The sequence below is a fragment of the Microcaecilia unicolor genome, chromosome 4, assembly GCF_901765095.1.
Source record: "Microcaecilia unicolor chromosome 4, aMicUni1.1, whole genome shotgun sequence".
NCBI lineage: Eukaryota > Metazoa > Chordata > Amphibia > Gymnophiona > Siphonopidae > Microcaecilia > Microcaecilia unicolor.
The window spans coordinates 148,824,737-148,850,480 of NC_044034.1; the positions used below are offsets into that span (position 1 = coordinate 148,824,737).

A 25,744-nucleotide genomic window follows, 5' to 3' on the forward strand; every position below is an offset into this window, starting at 1 on the left:
AACCAGATTTGATTTTTTTAGTGGGGCCCGAGGTTAGCATGGGTGGGCATTAGGCAGTGAAGATCATAGGCAGTGGAATGGGGTGGGCCACCGGAACAATGGCTGGGCCAATATTCTAGAGACTGATTTGTTTGGTCCCTCCAACAAGAAAGGTGCTCCACTGCTCCTAATGCGGATGTTGTCACTGCCTCCAGTTACCCTGTCATTAGCCCTTGCCCTGCTGCTGACCGGGTGAGAGTCTGACTCCAAAGTGGTGAAGCTATGACCTGCCCAGGCCCACCTACGGCTACGTCCCTATCTTTTAGGACTCAAATAGAGAGATTCTATCTTATAATCAAGATAGATGAACATACGCAAAACAGTGCGTGAGCAGCTGCACGTTCACTCCAGCAGGTACAAGTGTCAATTCAGACCCATACTCTGGATATGATGCCAGGCAAAGGTTTTTGGCACTTTTGTTAAGCCCACTCCCTGGAATATTTTAGCTACAAGATAGCAGTCTTATTTGGTACCTAAGGAACTGGAAATTTAGGGGCCGATTTTCAAAGGTAGTTAACAGGATAGCAGGTGAAGCTAAAATAAGTGCTAGTGAAGGTAAAATTATGTCTTACCTGATAATTTTCTTTCCTTTAACGCAGCAGATGAATCCAGGAACTAGTGGGTTAAGTCCGTCTACCAGCAGGTGGAGATAGAGATAAACAAACTAAAGGCAGTGATGCCAGACGGCCAGCTCCTTCCTCTGTTAGTATGTCATTCGTAAGCATTTGCCAAGGCCAAAAATATGAAACCAATAACAACCAGAAACCATCCTCACTATGAAAAACAGAGAACCAAATAAGAACCTCGAAATAACTGCTACTTGATCCAGAAATCAGAATCCTTTCCGTGTTCCCATATCTGTCTGAACTCTGCAAAAGAGAACCCGGAAGGAAAAAATAGCCACACTGCGCGGAAAATGAAAAAACTGTCGGCTGAGCTAGGGAGGGATCCTGGATTCATCTGCTGCATTAAAGGAAAGAAAATTATCAGGTAAGACATAATTTTACCTTCCTTGTCACTTGCAGTAGATGAATCCAAGAACTAGTGGGATGTATCAAAGCATTCCTTAAGTAGGGTGCGAAGCCGACACTCCCCGCGCCAACACTCCCGCCCCAAAACTCGTATCCTACCGAGCAGACACGTCTAGCCTGTAATGCTTCGCAAAAGTATGATGGGACGCCCAAGTAGCTGCCCGACAAATCTCTTCCAGAGATAAGGCCGACGCCTCCACCCAAGAAGCCGCCTGTGCCCGAGTAGAATGCGCCTTCAGGGCCACTGGAGACACCCGCCCTTGTAGCAGATACGCCGCTCCAATGGCTTCCCTAATCCAGCAAGCAATGGAAGCCTTAGAAGCTGCCTCATCTCTTTTCGATCCCGACAAGAGCACAAAGAGATGATTCGAGCGTCGAAACTCGTTAGAGATCTGCACACACCGAAACAAGGCTCTCCGCACATCCAGGAAATGTAGCGAGGCAAACTCCCCCGGATAATCCTCTCTTCGAAAAGATGGAAGATAAACCGCCTGATTGACATGGACAGCCGAAACCATGTTCGACACCCCTGCGTCCGAAAACTGCAAAAAAGGGTATCTGCAAGACAAAGCCTGAATTTCAGAAATCCTCCTAGCCGAAGCAATGGCCACCAAGAACAGTCTTGGTGTTAGATCCTTCTCAGAAACCTTATTCAATGACTCAAACGGTGGGGCCTGGAGGGCTCGCAGTACCACATTCAAATGCCATGTCGGGCACAGCTGCCGCAGAGGAGGCCGAAGCGCCCCGCGTAGGAAACGGACCACACCAGTGAGCTGCTAAAGAGGAAACATCCAGTTTGCCCCTAAAACAAGCTAGTGCGGCCACCTGCACTCGAAGGGAATTATATGCCAATCCCTTTTGAAGACCATCCTGAAGGAACTCCAGAATAACCGGAATGTCTGCTCGAAAAGGCAATTCAGCACGCAAAGCACACCACGCCGAGAAAGCTTTCCACACTCGAGTGTACGCTGCTGTAGTAGACTGCTTCCGTGCCCCCAAAAGAGTGGCAATGACTGGTCCTGAAAATCCCTTCTTCCTCAGCTGCCGCCTCTCAATAGCCAGGCCATAAGACCAAAGTGGGAGGGATTTTCCATCTGAACTGGCCCCTCATGCAGCAGATCGGGAGTCACCAGAAGTCGCAATGGTGACTTGAGAGTGCTTGAACAAGATCCGCATACCACAGCCATCGGAGCCCGTCTGGGGCCACTAGAACAAATGGCCCCCGATGCCATCCTATGCGGCAAAGAACTCTCTCTATCAGAGGCCACGGAGGAAAAACATACAGTAGCTGTTGTTCCGGCCATGGCTGAAGAAGAGCATCCAATCCTGCGGATCCTGGCTGCCGGTTGCGGTTGAAGAACTGGGGAACTTTGGCATTGCAAGCCATGGCCATAAGATCCATTACTGGTCTTCCCTAACGTTGACAGATCAGCCGAAAAGCTGAGTCCGACAGTGTCCATTCTGCTGCGACCAAAAGAGTCCGGCTGAGAAAATCCACTTGAACATTGTCTTGACCCACAATGTGCGCTGCCGACAGACTCTGAACAAGCGCTTCCGCCCATACTAGAAGACGAGACACTTCCACCACCAAGGGAAGATTGTGAGTGCCCCCCTGTCGATTGATATAGGCCACCGTCGTGGTGGTGTCCGAGAATACACGAACCGCCTGCCCCTGCAGAAGGTCCTGAAAACTCCATAGTGCATTCACGACTGCTCGCAACTCCAGACGATTTATCGGCCAAGTTGCTTCGAGAGGGGTCCATGATCCCTGGGCTAGTCGATGAAGACAATGGGCTCCTCAGCCCGCAAGGCTGGCATCCGTCACGACTACCACCCAATTGGGAGATGCCAGAGAAACACCCGTCTGCAAATTGGCTGACTGGAGCCACCACGCGAGACTGTCCCTGGCCCGGCTCGACCAAGGAAAGCGCTGTTGATAATCCAGAGACGTCGGCGACCAACTGCTCAAAAGGAAATTCTGAAGAGGCCGCATGTGAGCCCTTGCTCATGAAATGACCTCCAAGGTCGCCGTCATGGAACCGAGGAGCTGAACATAGCCTCACACTCGGGGAGTGCGACGACTCAATAAGGTCTGTACCTGAGAAAGCAATTTGATCCTTCGCCCCTCGGGAAGAAACACCTTCCCCCGCTTCGTATCGAACTGCACTCCAAGATATTTCAGACTCTGAGTAGGAACCAGATGACTCTTGTCCAGATTGACCACCCAACCTAAGGATTGCAACATCGCAATCACTCAATCGGTGACCACTCGACTCTACTGTGCTGTAGTCGCCCGAATCAGCCAGTCGTCGAGATATGGATGCATCCGAATCCCCTCCTTCCGCAGGAACGCCGCCACCACCACCATTACTTTGGAAAAAGTGCGTGGGGCAGTGGCCATCCCGAAAGGAAGGGCCCAAAACTGGAAGTGCTGACCGAGCACTGCAAATTGGAGAAATCGCTGATGGGGCTGCCAAATGGGAATGTGTAGGTACGCTTCACTCAAATCGAGAGCCGTCAAAAACTCGCCTGGTTGATCAGCAGCAATAACTGCCCTCAACGCCTCCATGCGGAAGTGACAAACCCACAAAAACTGGTTTACTTTTATGAGATCGAGAATAGGCCAAAAAGCCCCTCCTTTCTTTGGTACCACAAAGAAGATGGAGTACTGACCTGTGCGCCTTTCGAGAGGAGGAACAGGCACGATAGCCCCCATCCTTAGCAGGTCTTGCAAAGACTGCAGAACCGCTGTCTTCTTGGCATGCGATAAACAGCGGGACTCCAGAAAAATATCTGTGATGGGAGAGAAGAATTCTAACTTGTAGCCCTCTCGCACTACATTGAGGATCCACTGGTCTGAAGTAATTCTAGCCCACTCTGGAAGAAAGAGAGAAAGCCGACCACCGATCTGCTCTCTTCCCGAGTGGACCTGCACCCCATCATTGGGAGAATCGAGCCGGAGCCCCCTGACAAGAGGGGGGTCCAGGCGGACGCTTCTCATTGCGAAAAGAAGAACGCTGCCCAAAACGAGAACGCTGGAAGGCTGCGTTGGAGCGCTGGTACCCCCTGGACCGTGACCTCGAAGCTCCCTGCCTGGGCACAGACTTGGTTCTATCCTCTGGGAGACGGTGAGATTTGGAATTCCCCCAAATCTTTAACAATCTTTTCTAGGTCTTCCCCAAAAAGCAATTTCCCTCGGAAAGGCAATTTAATAAGCCGCTGCTTAGAGGCCATATCCGCAGCCCAATGACAGAGCCACAGAAGACGTCGAGAGGAAACGGTCAAGGCCATGAGTTTGGCCGAAAATGGACCAAATCATGCAAGGCATCCGCCAAGTACGCTAGCCCAATATCCATCAGGGGCAATTGAGGAGTGTCTGACTTATCCGACTCCGAAAACGAATCCATGACAGAATGTAGCCAACTGAGACAAGCTCTAGCCGCATAAGAACTACAAACAGAAGCTTGAAGTGTCAAAGCGGCCACCTCAAAGGCACGTTTCAAAGAGGCCTCCAGTCGTCTGTCTTGCATATCCTTGAGTGCCACACCACCTTCCACTGGAAGAGTAGTCTTCTTAGTGACTGCCTTCACCAGAGCATCCACCCTAAGTAGAGCAAACGTCTCTAAACGATCCGCTGAAACCGGATACAGCCGGGCCATAGCCCTGGCCACTTTCAGCCCCCCATCCAGATTCGCCCACTGGGCCGAAATCAACTCTTCAATAGCTTCATGTACCGGAAAGGTCTTAGAAGGTCATCTGGTACTAGCCATCCTGGGGTTGACCGCCTGAGAAGCCGCAACCTTAGGGTCCTCTATATTCAGGGCTTCCAGCGCCTGAGAGATAAAGGAGGACAACTCCTCCTTATGGAAAATCCTCACGGTGGAAGAGTCCTCCGGTTGGTCAGTAAGGACACCATCCTTTACCCCCGTCTGCTCCGAGAGAGCCACCATGGAGGGAGCTGCGGGCAACTGTATGCAGGACCCCTCCTCAGACCCCAAAGAAAGCCTAGGCTTTTTAAGGGAGGAGAAATCCTCTAGGGAAAAACCCAAAATCTCTTGGTTACCCCCAGACCCCCTGAGAGGATCAAAGGTTGAAGCTGTTGCAGCTGCGTGAGGGGGGGCAAGACCCTTTTCAACAAAAACGCCTGATGGAGTAGCAAAATAAACTCTGGCGAAAACCTCTCCCCCGCAACGGAGGAGGTCGCAGCCATGGCACCTGCACTACCGCCCACAGTGCCTGACAGCCCCCCCCCCCCGACTCCCCTACCAGCAGAGAAGAAGCTTTGCCCAAACCACTACCAGAGCCAGCTCTGTGACCGATCGCAAAATGGCGTGAGAATCGCCAGGCTCCAGGCAGGAAAGCACGCTCTTGGGGGGGGGGGCACCACTCCGTCGAGTCCCACAAAATCAGCGCACCCTGTGCTGCAAAGGCCTGCCGCCAAACGCCGTTTCACACATCGGGAACAGCATTTTACCGCCTCCGCTGCCATCGCCCGCCCCCGAACAGGAACCCAGCAGGACTTACCCCGGACCGGGAAAGCGCGGGAACTGACAGCTGAGCCGAAGAAAAAAACTCTCTGACTCCACTTCGAGGCAGGCTCAGACAAACAGGCAACAGAAAACAGGACTCGGACAGCAGTAACACAAACCTGCTCTCAGCAAAAACACACGTCCCTGTGCTTCTCTGTTTCTCTTTTAAACAAATTCTATGGTTCTCTCTTTTTTTTTTTTTTTTTTTTTTAGTGAGGAGGCAGAAACAAACAGGGAAGGAAAGGAACAGCAAAAGCCTGTTCAGAGGGAACTTGAGGTGCAGAAGGGACCCAGCAACTGCGTATGCTGCCAAAGGGGACAACAACCAGTCCGCCACCCCCGGCTCAATCTGGCCACCGGCCCAGGAGCACCCTCAGAGGCCTTGGGCCCAGGAGCTGGAGAAAAAGCCATCCACCACCTGCTGAGATAGAGACATACTAACTGAGGAAGGAGCTGGCCATCTGGCATCACTGCCTTTAGTTTGTTTATCTCTATCTCCACCTGCTGGTAGGCGGACTTGACCTACTAGTTCCTGGATTCATCTGCTGCAAGTGACAAGGAAGTGAATATTCTGTGGCACTAACCAGATTATGCTGCTACATATTTCCCTCTGACCACCTTGGCACTATCCAGATTGCACCGGGGCGATTCATGGGTGGAGCTTGTGCAGAGCCAGAGGTTATCTGACCAGCAGCGATATTTATACCATTAATGGGACAGAACTACCGATCAAGCTGATTCTGGATATCGGCACTGAATATCTGTTTTATCTTTCGCCACAAAGGAAGGTATTTTAAAAAAATGATGACTGCTGTCGCACAATATCAGAGAGATGGATTTTACATTAAAAACATTAAGGGCCAGATGCAGTATATGGCACCCAGCGCTATTCTACATAGGGCGTTCCGGAATGAACATTGAATTCCGTACCCAACTTTGGACATGAGAACTTACACCAACCGAAATCAGGTGTAAATCCTGATGTGCAAGTCAGGTGCACATTCACGGTATTCTATAATACTACATGCAATTTTTCTGAAATGCTCCTAACCCGCCCATGGGATGCCCCCTTTGCAGTTGCAAGTGGATACACCTAGGTGCTATCCTTTAACTGAGTGTGTAAGTGTATTTCCGTGCCTATCTGTTGTTACATCCCCATTTTGGCGCCTTGCATCTGTCAGAACACGTTTCCGCGCCTAAAGATGGGCATAGAATTAGCACCTAACATTAGACACCATTTATAAAAATACCCAGTAAACATTTATCTCTTTTAATACTCTGAATTGAGCCAAGTCAATTGAAGTTTTGATGGAGTTGGTTAAAGTTGTTTGATCTTTGGATAGGGTCTTATGAATTCTTGGCAGTGCAATTATGGTTTTAAAAATTATGTAGCCAAATCAGCCAAAAATGCCCCATGCATATGGACCGTTTTGTACAAAGCCCTCTCTGATTTAAAACCACCTTGGTCTGGCTCCCAAGAAAAGTATACGACAGAGTTCAGAGCACTAAAAATCGTGACCTGAAGGCGTCCAAAATATTACAGTGAGGTTTCTGTGTATTTATAAAGTTTGTTTTTATCAACTCTGCTAAAAACACTCTAGAGAACCTTTAATTTAAGGGAAACATGGTACAGCAAAACCTAGCATCCCTGAAGACCTGCCTTTGCACTAGGAAAGGAGATTGGAAATGCTTTAGGATCAGGCATATGATCCGTCAGGGCACTTATCTCTGTAGACTAGCACATCGGGTTAGATAACATTTCACGTGACCTGAGCTGGCCATTGCGCACAAAGTACTACTACAACCTCAGAGTAAAACAATTTGTCTTAAGCACTACATTTATTCTGGCTGCGATAAACTTTTGGCTTAACTTGCTACAAGATTGGTTTGCCAGTAAAAACACTCAGCCCAGATTCTCAAACACATGTACTGCATAAATACAGAACACAAAGCTCAGGTCATCCAAGAATGGGCTATTCACACCATAAATATCACTTTTGCGCTTCTTTTCATTTAGTACAATGGAAAACATTAGATGTAGGCTCTATGAGCCCTTTTACTTTCTCTCTCTGTGGTACAGAGAAGCCAATATAATGGCTAATCACAAACAGAAGATACAAGTTCCACGAACAAATTCCTGACTATTAATAATATTCTTCCCAGAGACTGATTTAGTTCAACTCCCTCCACATCTGAGCCTTGGGAACCTTCCCTACCCACTCCAATGCCAAGTTTTGATTCTACAGTATAGAATTTGTTCTTTCCTTTTAAAACAGAGCTTCCCCAACTGTGGGTTGGGACCCCAAATGAGGTCACAAAATCCACATTTGGGTCATGACCTGGGTGGGATCTCCATAGGTGCATCATTATTCTGCACCTCTGGTGGTGGTGGTGGTGGTGGTGGGGGGGGGGGGGGGGGGGGGAAGAGTCATGTAATTTTTTTTGGCCACGATCATAGTGTCACAGCCACAAATAGATTTATAAGCACTGTTTTAAAATTTCACATCAAGTTCAAGATTCTGCCATTAGATGGCATTACGTACCTAAAGAGAGACCTGAAAGCATTCAAAAAATGCAAATGTTGTTTTTCTCGTAATTTTAACAACAATCTTCTTGTAGGTACCTATAAAACAGCCTTATTCATAACCTTTCTCTCTCACTACCTGCTTAGTTAAGGTTGGTGACGCTGACATTTGAGAGGGGCTGGCACTGAAAGACATGAAAGATTGCTGGTTTCTTAGCAAGGGTGTCTCGTCGTTTGTAAAGATAGATTGGGATAGAGAATTCTCTCATGCCACTTTGATAATAAAGATTTTATTGTTTGAGGACATCATGAACATTTTATAAATAAGGAGTTTTCCCCCACATCATGCCAACAGAAAGAATGCTCAGTATATCCACTCCCAGAGGATCTCTTATCCAGTCCAGTTCTCAGGATGTCCATAGTGAATATGCATGAGATAGATTTGAATGCACTGACTCACTGAATGTAGATCTATCACATGCACACTCATTGCCCCATATTCCATAAATTAATTGCGCATGTAAATTTATAGCATACTGCCATCCATACAGGCAAATCTACACTTACCTGTATAAATGGCTGCATTGTGCCCCTGTTCTCTCGGGGGGTGCTCTGTATTTTTTTTTATGTTATTTAACCCTTGGTTTTAATTTTTTTTTTCAGCAATAGTTGCACCAGGGAATAAAGTTAAACCAGGCAAAGCCAATTAGGCTTTTTCTTTTTTAACTATGCCTGGAAGCTGCTGGGGAGCCTGGGAGGATTCTACCCAAACAGGGTGAGTGGCCAAAGAAGGGGGGGATGGAAACCCACACCCCTCAGGCTGAGTCCCCACAGGGCCGAGCAACAAGCCTCACCCAATGGCTGCTAAGAAGCGTGACTGGGGGCAGTGGAGCCAAGCTCCATGCTCAATCAGGTCCGGCCCAAGGAATGGATAATCTGGGAGCGGCCCTTAGGCTCAACCAAGCTGTTTAGCCACAGCCAGCAGAATAGAAAGTTAGGCCAGGGACCAGGAGCACCATACAATAAGACCTACAATCTGCTGAGGTAGAGAAAATACTGGATCTTTTCAGGGAACAACGCCAGCTAAATACTGGTGAGGTCACAGGTAAAACTGTTTTCTCTATCTCCATGTGCTGGTAGGAAGGGATAATACCACTTGTGTAGAACATTGAAGCTAGAGGCTAAAGAACTATTATAGGGGTGTTCACAGGGGAGGCACATGGGCAGGCCATAGACGGGGCAGACATTTATATGGGCACCTTACAGAATAATGCTTGCTGCACACGTAAATGTCGTATTTAGGCGAGATCATTTACGCGAGCCACAGACTTATCATAAATGTTCGTGCATACATTTCAGCACACCGATACAGATTTACACCAGTATTTCACAAGGACCTTTGCGCGCACAATTGTCCTTCAAGATCAGGCTCACTCCCCACGTTATTCAGCCACCTACATGAAGGCTCCCTGTTACAGAAGCAGATATCCATAAAACCAAATTCACCCCTTGTTCTATAAACCTGTGCGGCCAACTTGATACTTGGTGTGCAATACAATCTCCCTGCATTTAGGAAGATATAGGATGACACATGATCACAACTCTGCCACAATAATTTATAATTCAGTGCCTTATTTAGAGAAGACTCTTTGCACAGGTACATGGGGGGGCACTTTTATGAAGTCCTTTACATGTGATAACAAAGGTATTCCCCCCCCCCACACCCCCACGTGAAGGCAGGGAAAAGCGTGTGTAATGTTCTACAACCTGCATAACTTTGATGGCACAAAGCACGGACAATCCCAGGTGTAGGGTTAGAGAAGGGATTGATAGAACAAGTGCACTTTTGGATTTTCAAAGCTACACAGGTAGTTGTATTTACAGAAAATGCAGGTACCAGTGTCTCTGCAGATACTTAGACGATTCTTAGAGTGAAGGTGTGCGCCTACTTTCACTCTGAAAACTAGTGCAAAGCCAGAGCTTGCAACAAAATGGGCAGTTTTGAACGTGGTCCTCATTACTAATGAAAAAGTCCTTTTTCTAGTGCAAACCTATACAATGGATGAACAAGCCTGACAAAGTGAAACTGCTTAACCTGGTAAGAATAATACTGAATCCCTGCTCGCTTTTCCAGGAGGGGAACCCCCCCCCCCCCCTCCACCTTCTGAACCAATCTATTCCCTCCCATGTTTTAAGGGCCTCTTCTGGCTCCTGCAGACCAAACTGCATCCCTGCTGAAGCAACTCATGAAACTATTCAGAAAATGCACATTTTTCAATTCAGGCCACCCAGGGTTTTCAGTTTTATACGGATTAAAGAAGTGCTTCAAACAATAAAGGATGATATATTAAAAAAAATTAAATTAAAAAGGAGACATTTCTCTCAGAATGGTGTATGCCATTTGACAGCACTTTTCAACTATGGGGGAAGGAATTTCAGATTACCAATTTCAAAATGTTACTTACAGCAATGGTCTAAGCACTAGACATGCCATTCATTAATACTAAAAGATCAGCACGCACATTCCTAAATCTCCATTTCCCCAGCTGCAAAGGACAAAAATATAAATTAACACATGCATCCAGCTTTTCCTACATAGGCACGCAGCTATGGAATGCATTACCACTTGACGTGAAAAACCAGCGCGACCTAACCAACTTTCGGAAATCAATGAAAACCTGCCTCTTCAAAAAGGCATACCGCAACAATCCTTCATACGAACTTTAACGCATTACCACTTTATCTATTATTCTGAATGTGATCTCTTTTATACCTGTTTGCTTAATTTTATTTTGTCATTCATGTGCTCTATGTAATACCACTTGCATCTCTCACTCTGGAATGGCGTTTGCCATGATGGAACAATGTAAGCCACATTGAGCCTGCAAATAGATGGGAAAATTTGGGATACAAATGCAACAAATAAATAAATACATAAATAATCAGGTTAGAGTCACTGCACTGCATGTTAGTATTTAATACAGAGGGAGATACAGCTGCTTACCCACTCGTGACGTCGTCCGTCCTTATATTCTTGCCCAGTACATCTCCATCACTCATGTAGCCCGTGGCATCCATGTTCATGCTCTCTATTTCGATTTCCTCACCACCCTTGTCTGAGATGTCTGCGTGGCAAATGGTGCTGCCACGAGAAGCCAGCTGTCTCCTCAGAGGTGCCGAATACATGTAGCGGCTTGATTCAGCACTGATGAAGCGACTTGCGTTAGCTCTGGGGGGATAGCCGTTCCCCACTGAAGGGGCATCCCCTGCTTGAAGGCGAGGGCTGGCTTGGCCAAGCCTCCATGATAAAGGTGTTGGCCTTCCCGTCAAACTCAATATGCTGCGCCCGCTTATTTCAGTTGTAACATTGGTGTCAAAAGTGGTTTCCAGCGTGCTAAAAAACAATTACAAAGCAAATGTTTACTTCTTTAGTGCTGGAAGGTTGTCATAAATGCACTGTGCTAATTTTCAAAGGGGAGTTATGCAGGTAAAGTGATGTTTACATGAACAGAGGAGAGCCCGATACTTAGACTGCGAGAATTAGCTCGGCTAACTCCCCAGGTTGATGCTATACCCAGATAGCCAGTGACCAGCATTGAATATCTGGTTTATTATTGGCCGGTTCAAACTTAACTGGCCAGGCTGATATTCAGCGTTGGCTGGTTAAGTCTGAACCGGCCAAAGTTAGTCCTGGTATTCACGCAGCCAAATATGGCTGCCAAACTTATGTTGAAAATCAGTGGACTGCCTGTTATATTATGCGATATAATCGGCTATCCACTAACTGCTTGCCAGGTGCCCTTGGTCTGGATTGGCCACTGTCGTGGTCAGGATGCTGGGCTTGATGGACCCTTGGTCTTTTCCCAGTGTGGCATTACTTATGTACTTATCAAGGTACAGAGGGAGACCTGCGGTCTTCACCTTGATGGTAAGTCCTATACCCAATTACCTGTGCGTGACTTGGGTTCCTCTCAGGCTGGACATGGTCTCCTCCAAGTTCTGACGAAGGTCAGCTATGTTCTTCACCGTTCGCAACCGTCGCATTTCTTGATCCTCTCCTAGAGAATAGATATTTTGGAAAAAAAAAAGAGCTTAGTGAAAATGGAACCTCACCCATCAGACCCAAAATCCTCATTCTTATAAAACACTTCATTCAGGCATTCCAGAATATTTATTGTCTTTGGTCATCCCCTATACCCCTTCTCGTATTCTCCACTCCCTCAACAACCACAACCATCGACTCATACTTCTCAGCCTCTCTCAAGCAAAATGGGAATCAACCAGGAACTCTGCATTTTACTTTTTAGTGCCTAGATTATGGAATGACCTCCGTTTATCTCTCAAATGTGATCATTTGAGATGCTTAAACAACAGTTAAAATCTCACTTACTTAACACTACTTTCAACTCTTAGGAGCAGAGGTCCGATGGTCTCCCTTCATAGAAGCCAACTCTGTGGATGCTTGAGCACCCCCAATATTGAGCAAACTCCTTAACTGTGTTAATTTCTGTTGGGTTTAGCACCCCCAACCGTTTTGAATAGTTGGTTCTATATCTCCCTTAATTGTGGCATATTATCAACAACTTGTTCAATGTTTTGACTGTATTACCATTTTACTATTAATGTACTGGTGTTTTAAGGGAATGAGAGTGTTGTAGATATGTCTTATCCTCTCAACAAATGCAGTTCTCGTCTACATCTTGTAAAATTGTTTTTATTGCTTTGTTACCACTTTGACTTGCTTTGGCAATAGAAGTGGTTTATCAAAACCCTAAATTAACCAAACCCATGCTGTACTTTCCAATCACTGTGTCCCCCTACCCTAAAATTCACTCTGGTCAATATTCATCTGGCGGTGGTCAGCAGGCATTAGCACGGAATATCCGGGTCAGCAGCAATGCTCAAAGCTATGTGGACCTGGCCTATGTTCAGTGCCCACCTGAATAGCAACCTCACCTTGAGTACTGTGTTCAAGTCTGGTCGCCGTATCTCAAAAAAGATATAATGGAATTAGAAAAGGTTCAAACAAGAGCAACCAGAATGATAAAGGGATGGAACTCCTCCCATATGAGGAAAGGCTAAAGAGGTTAGGCCTCTTCACTTGAAAAAGAGAAGGCTGAGGGGGGATATGATTAAGGTCTATAAAATCCTGAGTGAAGTAGAATGGGTAAACGTGTATCGATTTTTCAATCTTTCAAAAAGTACAAAGACCAGGGGACACTCAATGAAATTATATGGAAATACTTTTAAAACAACAGGAGGAAATATTTTTTCACTCAAAGAATAGTTAAGCTCTGGAACTCGCTGCTGGAGGATGTGGTAGCAGCAGTCAGTGTATCTGGAGGAAAAATCCATAGTCTGCTATTGAGACAGACATGGGAAAGTCACTGCTGTCCCTAGGACTGGTAGCATGGAAACTTGCTACTCTTTGGGATTTTGGAATGTTGCTACTGTTTAGGATTCTGGAATGTTGCTACTCTTTGGGATTCTGCCAGGTACTTGTGATCTGGATTGGTCACTGTTGGAAGCAGGACACTTGGCTAGATGGACCATTGGTCTGATCTAGTATGGCTATTCTTATATTCTTATGATAAAGTTTGAATAGCTACATAAGTGGTCCTACTTACCCCATCAGATATGCGGGCACTGGCACTGAACACTGTCAGTGCGCACTAGAGTTCTGGGACCACCCCAATTTTACCCTTTGGCCTCCATAGTTCTGTCCAGACAGTGTTACGGCGGTCAGAGGAGACATTTAGTGGCACTGAATGTCCTCCTCCTGAGGCACTTGGCAGGATTTAACTAACTGGGCAGGAGAGGCTCCTGTCCAGTTAAATCCTTTTGAACATTGAGCTCAGTGTTAACTGCAGAAGACTAATTTCGGTCATTTTGACATAAAGCAGTGCTCTTCTGTTAAATGGACCTGGAAGATTATGATTATAGAAGGATCTCAAATCGGACTTTTCACAATTAACATTCAACAGCCAACACCAATCACCAAATAAGCTTAAGGGCCCCTTTTAAAAAGTGGTGGTAAGCCCAACGCGGGCTTACTGCTCGATAAAAAGTGCCGCTGGGCTACCGCAGCAGTCCGGCAATACTTCCCACTCCAAGCGTGCCATCATATCCAGCGCTACAAAAATGTATTTATATTTATTTTTGTAGCGTCGGTTTGTACCCGGCGGTAATCAGTTTACCGCCGGGTTAGTGCTGGAGTCCTTACTGCCACCTCAATGGGTGCGGTAAGGGCCCCCCCCACCAAATGGCCGTGTGGCAAGTGCTTCACTTGTTGCACAGCCATTTTTTTTTTAAAAAGAAAGACCTACCTTTTACCAGCTGCGGTAAAAAGGGGCCTCGACACATGTTCAGGCCCCCTTTTGCTGTAGCTTGGTAAAAGGGGCCCTAAATGAGTAATTCTGACCACAGCACTGGTCCACTGAACATGGTTCAGATAAACCCTTTCTTTCATAATGTTAGAGTAACCCCAATTATCTCTACATCTTTTTATTATTTAAATAGGGATTTTTTTTTTTGTTACATTTGTACCCCGCGCTTTCCCACTCATTGCAGGCTCAATGCGGCTTACATGGGGCAATGGAGGGTTAAGTGACTTGCCCAGAGTCACAAGGAGCTGCCTGTGCCTGACGTGGGAATGTGGCAAATCAGGGGCGTATCTGCGTGGGGCCACAGGGGCCTGGGCCCCCGCAGATTTCGCCCTGGCCCCCCTCCCCGCCGTCAACCCTCCCCCGCTGCTTACTTTTGCTGGCGCCGAGGTCCGACCCGCAATCTCCGTTTTTCGTCTTCCTCCGTGGCCATGCTTCCAGGAAGTAATGCTGCAGTGCTGATTCGTTGAATCCAGTTCGGTGTCTGACGTCAGACGTCGAACTGGATTCAACGAATCAGCACTGCAGCGTTACTTCCTGGAAGCATGGCCACGGAGGAAGACGAAAAACGGAGATTGCGGGTCGGACCTCGGCGCCAGCAAAAGTAAGCAGCGGGGGAGGGTTGACGGCGGGGAGGGGGTGGAGAGAGGCGGCGGCGGGGGGGGAGGGAGGCAAAAATGTGCCCCCCCTCTCTGGCTGTGGCCCCCCCTACCGCCGGATTCCAGATACGCCCCTGTCCAGGCAAATACATCTTTTAAAATATCAAAAATGCAAAATAACACATGACATCACATCTCGATGGGCCCACGCTTACTTACACGCGATTAATGTGCGTCATTGTATTCTGCTAGGAAAATTCTATGTGTTATGTGTCATTTGAGTGATTCCAAGCTATACTGTCAGAAAACATATTCCACATGTAATGGGGGTGATATTCAAAGCACTTTAAGTGCTTGTCCCAAGTGCTTGTTTTAAATTCTCCCCATGCCAAACACTTATGGGTCGATATTCAAAACGCTGGCTCAGGAGTGGATATTTAGTAGCAGCTTAATCGGACAGTGCCACTGAATATCCACTCCGATCGCAGAAACAAAAAAATGTAGACAAAGACCATATGACCTATCCAGTCTGCCCTACCATGCCATCTACTCCTCCCTCCTCTCCTGAGGCTTGGAACATTCAATGGCTGACTAGTGAACACCATCCAAAAAACCACAGGAGGCTGTGGGGTCAGGAGGAAACGGAGGGCTGCGAACGAGTAAGTAATAGCGTTGATTCCTATGGGTACAGGTGGGGATGGAGGAGATTAATTACAGGGGTGGGTGGGGAATAGATCTGAGTAATCCAGTGGGGATGGGTGCAATTTTTGCCCCCATGCAACTGTCTACCTTACACCCTTATCGATATGTAAATCTTATTTATTTAATTTTGGATTTTGCTCACACCTTTTTCAGTAGTAGCTCAAGGTGAGTTACATTCAGGTTCACTAGGGGCCCGGTTTACTAAGGTGCGTTAGCATTTTTAATGTGCCTACAATTAGTGCGTGCGCTAACAGTGTAGGCGCCTAGAGGGATATTGTAGGTGCGTACATGGTTAACACGCGTTAAAAATGCTAACGCGCCTATATCGGGGCTTAGTAAAGAGGGCCCTAGGTATTGCCTCTCCCCGGAGGGCTCACAATCTAATTTTGTACCTGAGGATTAAGTGACTTGCCCACGATCAAGCAGCAACAGTGGGGTTTGAACTGGCCACCTCTGGACGAAAAGCCAGGTGCTCTAATCACTAAGCTACTCCTCCACTTACATCTTTCTTCCTCCTCCTACTAAAGTGGAAGGTGAATAATGCACAACAGAATCTGAATTGCACTACAACCTGTAGTCCGTTCGGCTCAGAAATTTACCTTTAGGGATGAATCCAACATAGGCCTCTAATCTATTATTCTATAACAGCACAACTGCCGGCCAAACCTGTTATAGAATTACTAGTGTAAGTCCACAGTAATGCGCCCAGATTTAGGCGTGACCACGAATGACATGTCTATGGCTGGTGTAAATGGTGGCATTTAAATGCGGCAGCTGCATGTGTAAAAGTATTCTATAAAACACGGGCAAGATTAGTCGAAACACCCCGATGCACCCAATTCCCCTCCCACATTAACAACCCCTTTGCAGTTGTGAACAAGAGAAGTTAGGTGCTTAGTTTACAGAACAGGGGTATAAGTCAGTTACATGCGCCAATGCTAATTAGTGTTACTTATCTCCAATTTAGCACCAATTAGTGCATAACTGACCCTATCCTATAACTGGGATCACAAATGCATGCCTAACTTTAGGTGCCATTTATCGAATTTGGGGGTTAATGGAAGAACGAACCAGCCTAAAATGCTTAGCTTTCTGCAGAAAATGTCAACTTTTCTTCAGCTTCATGGTCTGAGAATCAGCCCAGTCTCTGACGCATAGATGCCGGATCGGAACCAAGGAAAAATTCTATAGGATCTGATATTTTATCTTCAAAAACAGCATTCTAGTCTATTTTTAAAACATTTTTTGATTGAGTCAGAGTCATTTTGAGTGCAGTGCAATAAAGCTCTCTCGGACCTTCAAATAGTAGATTTATCATCACTGGCAGGAATCATAATTTCACCAATTATCCTCCTTTCAACAGGAAAGCTTTTCATTTTACAGCTGTATCAAACAGCATATTTTACTATGCGGCTAAATAGGAATAATGGACATTGAGCTTTAACACAACAAATAATAAAAGAAGCAATGTGAAATTAGAGATCAAGTGTTTATTTCAGTAGGATTTAGCACAGTAGAGCCCCAGATTATTTGTATTCGATTTAAATCACTATTCGGCTGAATATGAATAATGTATTCGGGGCACTATCGAATCGAATACGAATATTCGGTATGGCCCCTAGTTCACTCAAATAAAAATGTCTTTGTCTGGCCCATCATTTGAATTCCAAGAATTCTAGAAACAGGAAAGCAACTCTTCATTTAGAAACCGCTTACCCGAGAGGTCTTCCACAGAGGACTGCCCAGTTTTATTGTACAGCGTGGGATCCATGTTTACGCCCGTGCCGGACTCAACGGTTACGTTCCCCTCAATGTCCGTTTGTGACCTAAAGGGAAGAAATTTTATGAGACATACAGAGCAACATGACGAGACACAAGTGCCTCTTGTCGTCATCTACCATCAACCCACTTCCCAACAGAGCATATCAGCAAACAAAATTCTGCACAATTCATTGGTCTCAAGGAAAAGTGCACCTAGAAACCACAGCAGGCACTGAACTGTAAAAATGAGGCATTCATAGGCAAATGCTACTACTATTAAACATTTCTATAGCGCTACTAGACTTACCAGCGCTGTACAAATTAACATGAAAAAGACAGTCCCTGCTCAACAGAGCTTACAATCTAAATTGGACAAATGCTGAGATAGAGGCACCAGCCACAGCGATCAGTTTTGTCACTAAAAGGCCTCCTGTCTTTGTATATTACCTGTAGCCCCTGCACAACAGAACCATGTGCTTCAAAATATTTATTTTGCACAAATCTGTGCTCACCAACCCAGCAATCAGATCTTTTTACACAAAAACAAAGGACCCCTGAGAAAAATGACAGAGAGACATATGCAAACAAACACCTGTGCAAGGGCTCTGAACCCTTGCATGATACAAGGGTGTTTTTGAATGCAAAACATGTTAGGTAAGGTTAGGCCTTTCTGCCCCTGCAGAACATGTTAGGAGAACCTGTGTGTGTTGAGAGACCTCTAGCTGCTGTGCATCTGCAGCACAATGACAGGAGGAGTGAACACCTCAGCATCACAGTCTCCTGAACCAGCATGGAAACTTCAGCTACACAGCCCTCCGAGGCAGGCTTGCTTTCTGCCCCTAGCAAGTTAATACAGCATATTGAACTGGTGTCAGCCTCAACCACTGTGAGTACCATCTAGCCCATACTAGGACTGTGGGCAGGACCCTCTTATTAGGGATATATTAACCATGCCAAAACCCGAAGAGCACTGGGAGAGCCTGACAATTTGACAATGTAACAGATCATGAAGAAAGGGGCCCTTTTTACTAGGAGTGGTTAGAGCAGCAGACTTTGATCCTGGGGAACTGGGTTCAATTTCCACTGCAGCTCCTGGACTCTAGGCAAGACACTTAACCCTCTATTGCCCCGGGTACAAAGAAGAACCTGTATATACTATGTACACCACTTTGTATGTAGTTGCAAAAAAACACAGAAAGGTGGTATATCGAGTCCCATTTCTTTCCCTACTAAGAAGTATTATGAATTGGGCTTAGTGCAATTTAAGGTAGGACTTCCCCACTCATTAAGCCCATTTCTAACATGGCCCAAAAATAGGGCTTTTTTCTTTCTAAATGTTTTGCAGATCCTGCATATCGCCTTTTTGAAAGAATTCACTCAAGGCGGTGTGCAGTAAGAATAAATCAAACATAAGCAATACACAATTACAGCAGTAAAATATTCAAATAACAATACAAAGTATGCCATTGAGGGGCATAATTGAACGAAAACGCCTATCTCCATGGGCGTTTATCTCCAAGAACGGGTCCGTGAAGGGGCGGACCGAACCGTATTTTGGGAAAAAATAGACGCCCATGTTTTATTCAACAATGTGTGAGCTGGGCGTTTTTGTTTTTCAGCGATAATGGAAAATGAAAGCGCCCAGCTCAAAAACGAATAAATCCAAGGCATTTGTTCGTGGGAGGGGCCAGGATTCGTAGTGCACTGGTCCCCCTCACATGCCAGGACATCAACCGGGCACCCTAGGGGGCACTTTTACAAAACCAAACAAAAAGGTAAAAGAGCTCCCAGGTGCATAGCATCCTTCCCTTGTGTGTTGAGCCCCCCAAATCCCCCTCAAAACCCACTGCCCACAAGTCTACACCATTACTATAGCCCTAAGGGGTGAAGGGGGGCACCTACATGTGGGTACAGTGGGTTTGGGGGGGTTGGACGACTAATAAGCATTAAGCAGCACAATTGTAACAGGTAGGGGGGATGGGCCTGGGTCCACCTGCCTGAAGTCCACTGCACCCCCTAACAACTCCAGGGACCTGCATACTGCTGTCAGGGAGCTGGGTATGACATTTGATGGTGAAAATAAAAAGTTGTGAAACTTCATTTTTTGTGGTGGGAGGGGGTTAGTGACCACTGGGGGAGTCAGGGGAGGTCATCCCCGATTCCCTCCAGTGGTCATCTGGTCATTTAGGGCACTTTTGGGGGCCTTATTCGTGAAAAAACAGGGTCCAGGAAAAGTGTCCTAAATTCTAGCTAAAAACGCATACTTTTTTCCCATTATCGGTGAAATGCGCCCATCTCTGTTCGGCAGATAACCACGCCCCAGTTCCACCTTCGCCACACCTCTGACACGCCCCCATCAACTTTGTCCGCATCCGCGACGGATTGCAGTTGAAAACGTCCAAAAATCGGCTTTCGATTATACCGCTTTATTCGTTTTTGTGAGATAAACGTCCATCTCCCGATTTAGGTCGGAACTTGGGCGTTTTTCTCATTCGATTATAAGCAGGATTGTATACTACTTACAATGTCAACACAATACGTAATAGAACATTTTAGTAGACAGTGTAGGGCAGTGATGGCAAACCTTTCAGAGACCGAGTGCCCATACAGCAACCCAAAATCTAATTATTTATCACAAAGTGCCATTCCCCCTCCCCCTCGTCCCCCCTCCACCTCCCCCTCATCCCCCCTCCCTCGTCCCTCTGAGTTCCAGGGTCCCCCCTCCCCCTCCCTCCCAGTTCCAGGGTCCCCTCTCCCTCCCTGCCTTCGAGTTACTGTGGAGTAATGTGCAAGTGGGCAACTGAGAACTATATATATATAATTTTCAAGTCAAGCAAGTGTTATTGCTATGTAAGGGCTGTTTTGGTTACTTCAGATGGCTTAGCAAAAAGAAAAGGACATTATGGAGAAGATACCTGCTCCTGAGCTGAAGAAATCACCTCCTGCTCACTTTCCGCGGTACTCGGCTCTCCCACAGGTAGAGATGAACCCGCTATAGTTGCTTGGGAATCCGGAACAATCGACGTTCTCAGATCTGGCGATTGATTCAGAGCCTCCTGGTGAACTGACTCTACTCCATTTCCTTCCTGACCCACGACGCGACCCGGCCGGAGGAGGAGCAGCAGGCACTAGCCCCGCCCCCGTAGCACAGCATAGGCTGGTGCCGCTGGCCACACTGCCCACCCAAGCAGCACGCGCCTCATATTAACCCTTTGGCCATTCATGTGGCAACCTCATATCTAATTGTTGAATCCTAAGAACAGGACCTTTAAGCATGTAAATGCATTACCACTAGGTCATGCTTCTGCTATCTCTTGAACTGGCCATTATGTAATGCACAAACAGGTCAATTTTCAATAAACCACTGAGCTACATAGAGAATCACATCATTTTTACCTGGGTTACTCTTTATACAATTTTCAGACAAACCTAACTGGCTGACTGGCCTAGTGGCTGAACATTCTCTCTGGTTAGATTTAGGCCTGCTACTTATTATTTATGTGACCAGAATTACACGGCAGATTTGGATAGCTGGTGCTGAATATCAACAGTGACGAGCAAAATCGAAAACCCATCCTGCAATGCCTCCAGAACCACCACTTTTCTGACCGACTAAATTTATCTATCTGCTTAATTTACATACCACCTCTCATAGTAACATAGTAGATGACGGCAGAAAAAGACCTGCATGGTTCATCCAGTCTGCCCAACAAGATAAACTCATGTGTATACCTTTACCTTGATTTGTACTTGCCTTTTTCAGGGCACAGACCGTACAAGTCTGCCCAGCAGTATTTCCCGCCTCCCAACCACCAGTCCCGCCTCCCATCACCGGCTCTGGCACGGACCGTATAAGTCTGCCCTCCACTATCCTCGCCTCCCAACCACCAACCTCTCTTCCCCCACCTGCTCCGCCACCCAATTTGCATCCTCTCCCCTGAGGATGCAAAGTAGATTTCAGCAATAAAACTGGAGAGAGCTTCAACAGTAACTCTATTAATAGTTGAGATGTAAGGACAGTGTTGGGCGGACTTCAAAAGTCTGAGTCCAGAAAATGGCAAAGGAAGACCAAGATCAAGTATATGTATTTCATAACCCATCATGAATTGATAATGAATGTGACTAGTGAGCAGACTGGATGGACCATTCAGGTCTTTCTTTGTCATAATTTACTATGCTACTATATAAAACAATAGGAAGGTAATTTGATAAAGTCGTTCCTGTCATACTTGCCCATCTCCATGCATAAATGATTTCTTATAAATATTGACTGGTGTGAAAATAAGCAGTCTGGCATGATGGTGCATACTTTGCCAGTAGGCATTCACAGGGGCAGAGCTTGCAAGCACTGGCGTAGATTATAAAATACTTTAGGTGAGTATGAACATAAACGTATGCACCTTCATTTACACCAGCTCTTGACAAGGTGTAAGTGACTGCACCTACTTTCAAGGCCTGTTCTCTGCCAAGTGGTATTTTGTGAGGCTAAGTGGGCACCAACTTGTCTTTATTTAATGCTTATCCATGGTGCAGTGGCCCTTTGGGCTCAAGTCCAACGAACAGCGACACACCTATGTTGTGGCTGGCAGAGATCTCCAAGCCCCACTAGCTGAAAACTCCCGGCATATCTCCCTCCCGCATACCTTTTAAACAACAGTTCTTTGCTGGCAGCAAGCAGGGACTAATACACATCGCTGATGCCAGCCCCACAACCTTCTCTCTGATGCAACGTCCTGTTTCCGTAAAGGCAGGACTACTCAGAGGAATGGCTGTGGGGCCAGTACCAACAGTGTATGTTATTTCCTGCTGTCAGTGAAGAACTGGTGTTTAAAAGGCATACAGGAGGGGGGGGGGGTGTGGAGTCGAGAGACTAGACTGCCTGGAGGGGGGGTGGTTGTGCCTAGACATTTTGGGTTCAGGCCCACCCAGAATTGGGTGTCTGGCTATGCCACTGGCATGGTGTCCTGTTATAAATTAAGCTGCACAAGTTTTACAAAAAACATTATAGAAAGCAGTTAAATATGCTTAAGTAAAATGTAAAAGACGGATAAAAACATTATAAAAATTTGGCAGATATGATCTTAATCATTCCTGCTTTATGTAGTTTTGCAAAAGTAACAATTATAATATACTAAGGAAAAAAGTTGCAGCAATTTAGCAGATAGATTTTCATCATCATATCTACTTGCGTGGGATAAACATAAAGGAATCCTGTTCAGAAGGAATAGATCCTAAGGAGCTTAGCCGAGATTGGGTGGCACAGCCGGTGGCGGGAGGCGGGGACAGTGCTGGGCAGACTTATACGGTCAGTGCCAGAGCCGGTGGTGGGAGGCGGGGCTGGTGGTTGGGAGGCGGGGATAGTGCTGGGCAGACTTACACGGTCTGTGCCCTGAAAAGGACAGGTACAAATCAAGGTAAGGTATACACAAAAAGTAGCACATATGAGTTTATCTTGTTGGGCAGACTGGATGGACCATGCAGGTCTTTTTCTGCCGTCATCTACTATGTTACTTGACTGACATCTGAAGTTAGGTGATGTGGCAAAACAGTGGCGTTTAACCCTGTACACTGTATTATTTCTTGAAGTGTATTTCTCTAGTTTGGCCAGCAGGTGGTGTATGTTTATGTTTAAAACTGCTACAGAGAAATGACTGTTCCTTCTTTAATTTTCACACAAAGAGAAAGTAACATGCAGTGATGTGGCCAGCTACTTTTTAAAAATGTTGCTCTAGGCTCTGATTGGCCCAGGAGCTCAAATTCAGTCTGTAAATATGGGATTTTCTCCAGTCTCAGACTGGGAGGAAAGAGAAAAAGATCTCTTCACTGAGACCCTATGAGCAGTTATATTCTATAACCCGTAGGCAGCTATATTTCCTGTACACTCCAGGCACTATTTAGGTAGTGAACAAATGTTTTGATAGTTTTATAATTGATCCATATTCAGTTACTTGTTACTGTTTGCTGATTGCACCTTTTCTGTTCACGGTTCTAATTTTTCATGAAAATAAATATTTTTAGTTTATTGCCTTTGCTTGTCTGGAGTCTGGACTGACTAAGAATCCCAGTGGTTTGTGTGTTGGGTCTGTGAGTGTTTTCTAGTAACCGTGGAACCACTGGGAGCGTGGCCCCAGTAACCTAGAAATCACTGGGGAATACCTTGAGAGCAGGAGACTTGCCCAGAGACGGCTGGGACCCAGTCGGTGGGAAGAGGGTGCTATTGTAGAGAACATGCCCAGGTGTAGGCTGACCTGAGCTGTGCTGAGGATAGACCCTCTAAGTGGCCGCAGGGTTAGCCCCAGGTGGGTGGCTAGGCATTTCATGACAGATGGGTAAACCTTTGAAAGTGGCCTAAAATAATATAAAGGGTTCCAAAGCTAAGGCTGGGGTATAGTATCTGCAAGATGGCAAAGTCTAGCTAGTGGAGATCATAGATTTCTACAGACTTGAAGTCAGGGATATCTCTTCATATTGGGATATCCCTGACTTCAAGGACACAATTTATATGATGCAACAAATGCATTTACCGGCAGTGTTCATCACAGCTCAGTGCATCATATCTACATGAGGGCAGCCAGGACAGACCACAAATCCTTACCATATTTACTTGCAGTCGTTCAATCCTTCGGTTCTGTTACAGAATACTAAGCATAACCTGTTGTCACCTCATCTACAATGCAGGTGACTAATGTGGCAGCGACACACCCATGCATGCAACCCCCCCTTGCAAATATGTGCTATGTAAATTAAACAAATATTTCCAGAATAGCCTTAGGCAGAATTTAGGCATTTATGCACACATGTGCATAAATGTCATTATTCCAAACATTTACACATATAGGGCCAGATTCTATATATGGTGCTTAAAAAATCCTGGCGGAAAACATTTCCACCTAAGCGTATTTTATAACAGAATATAAAATACGCTTAGTATAATAGTATATGTTATTTATTTATTACATTTGTATCCCGCGCTTTCCTGCTCATCGCAAGCTCAATGCGGCTTACATAGTAACAAGAGAATACAATCTGTAGTATCTGAATCAACAAAGGAGGTATGTGGTAGGACAAATGAACAAGGGTAAATGGGATAAAAGAGGTATGAGAGAAAGGATAGGGATAGGTAAGGAAGTGGAGCGATGAAGAAGAGGTAGGGGAAGTGCATGGAGGGTAAGAAGATTGGTAGGAGGTAATTTCTGAGCCATTGTTGTTAATGATTAGATGAACCAGTAAATGGATGGGTTGCTTATGTTTGCTTATGGTAGGTCAAGTCATTTGGGTAAATCTGTTTGATATAGACTATGCTTAGTTGATATCCCAGTGCCTAAAACTATGCGCCTCAATTTACACCAATGAAAACATGGCGTAAATCCCTGCGCATAGATTGACGCGCACCGGGCCACATTTTATAACTACACTCATAAAATTTTGGAATTGCCCATTAAACGCCCATTTCCTCGCCCGTAGCCACATCCATTTTGAACTGCATGCATTAGAATATAGGCGCAGTTCCTTACAGAATATGCTTATCGAATTCTGCGCGTACATTCTAATTATTGCCAATTAGTGCTCATTATTCCTTGTTAGGCATTATCAATGCTAATTAGCTTGTTAAGCCAATTAAGTTACCCATTTTATGGAATACACTTAGATTTCAGCACAGAATGCTAGGCGAACTATATAGAATCCAGGGGATAATGCACGTGTAAATGTGAGCACATGGTTTATAGAACTGACCTTTGACACCCAAATCCTCTATAGGTCACCGAAAGTTAGGCATGCAGTTTTGGATGTGGATCATAGATATGTACATACAGTAATTGGCTAAACTGGTGATTAACAGGTGCTAATGACACTAACTACTGGTTTCGCGTTTATCTGCTCTGTGCCCCTATTCTATAACCTGCGAGCCTAATCAATCTTGCATAGAAATGCAAAGGGGGCAAAGCTAAGGGGGGGGGGGGGGGCATGAGCAGGGAACAGGTATTCCCAGGATTTAGGCACAGAATAATAGAATACTCCCATTTCTGCAACTAACTGACAATAATTAAGCATGAGCAATTACACTAGCCTCGGGCAGGCGTAAATGCTCATGCCTAAAGTTAGGCGTGAAAATGGTTTAAGCTAGTATTCTATAAAGACAGTTCCACGTGGAACTGCCTTTACTGAATCTGCGCTT

General features: G+C 45.9%; 1 protein-coding gene across 1 annotated transcript in view; it reads right to left on the bottom strand.

Moving 5' to 3' along the window:
* NAV2 (neuron navigator 2) overlaps positions 1 to 25,744 on the bottom strand; it is a 463,718-nt gene that overhangs the window by 212,921 nt on the left and 225,053 nt on the right. Inside the window, 3 exon segments of the mRNA XM_030200720.1 lie at positions 11,128 to 11,517; positions 12,073 to 12,181; positions 17,524 to 17,633. Coding sequence (XP_030056580.1) covers positions 11,128 to 11,517; positions 12,073 to 12,181; positions 17,524 to 17,633 — 609 coding nt within the window.